The 2,665-nt window shown below is 46.6% G+C and overlaps 1 protein-coding gene across 1 annotated transcript in view; it reads right to left on the reverse strand.

Moving 5' to 3' along the window:
- Nucleotides 1–2,665, reverse strand: part of LOC113214435 (serine/threonine-protein kinase 32A) — a gene marked incomplete at its 5' end in the record, with an annotated part of 70,303 nt that overhangs the window by 32,093 nt on the left and 35,545 nt on the right. Inside the window, 1 exon segment of the mRNA XM_052263806.1 lies at nucleotides 439–476. Within this exon segment, the coding sequence (XP_052119766.1) occupies nucleotides 439–476 (38 nt within the window).

A 2,665-nucleotide genomic window follows, 5' to 3' on the forward strand; every position in this document is an offset into this window, starting at 1 on the left:
CCCCACCTCATCCACCGCACGGCGGCGCGGATGCGTTTCAAGCCGAGTCTGTTCCGCAGGAGTCTCTGTGCCGACGGCGTGGGAAAGCGGTTTGGGGTTTAGGAGGGAGGCACTGCGTAAGACGCTCGCCGCGTCGTGCTGCGGCGCGCGCGTGTGTCTGAGGAGGACTGACTATACTGTGCCAAACACATTGTAGCGTTAAAATTCCATATTGGAACATCGAAAAGTACTCGTTCTCGTTAGGTTTATACCAAGCCTGCTGAAACTTCTAACATTTTCCAGATTTGTTTTCCAAAAAATATATGTCCAAACATATATGTTTTAGAAAAATCTTTATTAAAAATATTTTTATTCATTTCAAGGCAGAAATAAGAGACAGTTGTCGTGAAGGCTCGTACACCAGTCAGTGCGGCAGCACCGATACGCTAAGATACTCACCCTCCTCATCCAGCAGAATATTGTCAGGTTTCACGTCCCTGAAACACGAGAGAGTTAGCGGTTAGCCTGGAGGCGCTGGAAGCATTCTTATTGTACGACACAGTTATCTCGCACGCACAACTCGTTTACTCCACGCTCGATTGCGTCGGAGTAACCAAGCACAAGCTAAGAATGAAACGTTATAACGTTTTTTTTTAAATAAAAAGACGACATTGCCTACATTTTAGGCAAACTCTGCCTAACTCCATGAAAATGTGTACACTGGTTTACCAAATTGTAAAGATTACCATGTACGAGAATTACGATGATTACCAATGAACACAAGGTATTATTCGCCTACGTTCTAATCGAAGCAGCTATTTTTTCAGCAATATTTTTGCAAGATGTGCAAAATTAACACATTTGTGTACACCTGATTACCACAGTTGGGCACTCCTCTCCCAGACCTGTTCTGATTTATTATTTCTCATCATGCAGCAGGAACTTCTGAGTTATTTGTTAACTAACGTTAAGATTTTTTAAAATTAACTTATACTGATAACAGAAGAAGTTATCAGTAGTGTAAAAGGAAAATTATTTCGTATTGGTGATGACAAATTTTTCAAAGTAGCCCTTATAATGTTTTTTAATCAGCAGGAATACTGAAACAGGGGCAAAAAAATCAGTGACAGGGTGAGAGTGCAGTAAAAGGTATTTCAGTACGGTACGCGAAGTTTAAAATTACGCAATTTAGTGAAAAACGATACAAACACACGCACATAGTTCAGTTCACTGTGGGATTGCACCACGGTGGCGAGGAGACACAGCCAGCCACCGGCCGAACGTTTCCCACCCGACGGCAAATCTCATCATATCTGAGCCGGGCGTGCTGGCATTGCTTGCTAGGAGCCTTCGTCTAGTCTACCTCCGCCCCAGCCCCCTTTCCCTCGCCGCCGCTAAACCTCTCGCCGTATTCTCGCCTGCGGTTACAGAGCACCCCACCCGGTTACAGTGCGCCTGCCAGCATTGGCTCAAACAAACCCCTCTCCTCTCGCCCCCGAGGGCTCCTGTGCGCTGCGCGGATCGCATCTCTCCGGAACGCGCACAAGGTGCACATCCGCCTGCCAGAGCCGAGGGAACTCCTCCCCGCCGTGCACAGACCCGAATTGCTATCTTACTCACAAGCAGGAGACTAAGAGAAAGAGCTAGTTCCCGATTTTGCCAAACTCGAAATTTGGAGAAGAAGCAAATACACAATGTAAAATGCTAGCAAACTAAAAAGCTCGGGAAGAAATTTCGATCTTTGTATAATTCCAAGAATAAGTTAAGAAATTCTTTGCAAGGCTGTGAGATTCCTTGCAGATTGTGCGTTCGTGCATTGCAGGGATATCGTTTTCAAGCTTGAAAAGAACTGGTTCACATCACAATGCTTTAAATTTCTTTGCAAGCTGCAAAGAAAATCGTTTGAAATGAAACCTTTTTTTCCCCAAGAACTTTGCAGTGTTGCAGATACCGAGCTTAGGCAAAGTCGGGAATGAACGCTTGCCTATGTCTCCTTGTCATCAATGCGCTACTAAAATAAAGAAAACGTTAATCAAGTAAAACATCCCACTTTCATACTGATTTTATAAAAGTCAGCAGAGAATGCAATTAATTTGTAGAACACTGCAAGAGGTACTAAGTGACTTTCAATTCCAATAGGATGGGGCCCCCGAGCTGAAGCGCCCGCCCGCATTAGGTCTGACAAGCATAACGTTCCTTTTTCGTGGAAAAGGCGCGTTTTGCACGCTTAAAAGTATTACCATATTCACCGAGGCTGGCGGAAAGTGAAGCAACACACAAAAATAAAATGCACGCTCCCCGGCGTGGTGGTGCCTGTTTAGCAGGGAGGGGATAACGAGGCGGCCGTCGAGAGAGGAAAACAAGAATAACACCGATATGTAAACGGCCGCTGATGTCCCGATGATGTATTCACATATTGGATGCGGGCCGGGCACCGGGCCGGGCACCGGGCCGGGGGGAGGGGGCTCACCGCTACTGGCAAAACGATACGTCACCCCTGACGGCAAATTTAACTAGTAAGCAAGGGCGTGTGCTCATTAACGTAACCAGGTCTGAGCGTGGGGAAAGTGGGAAAACGGGAGGGGGATCTGACGCTCTCCTCCATGGCCTCCGCGGTGTTCGAAGGCACAGAGAGAGAGAGAGAGAGAGAGAGAGAGAGAGAGAGAGAGAGAGAGAGAGAGAGGAG

The sequence above is a fragment of the Frankliniella occidentalis genome, unplaced genomic scaffold (genome assembly GCF_000697945.3).
Source record: "Frankliniella occidentalis isolate FOCC.00 unplaced genomic scaffold, Focc_3.1 Scaffold14, whole genome shotgun sequence".
NCBI lineage: Eukaryota > Metazoa > Arthropoda > Insecta > Thysanoptera > Thripidae > Frankliniella > Frankliniella occidentalis.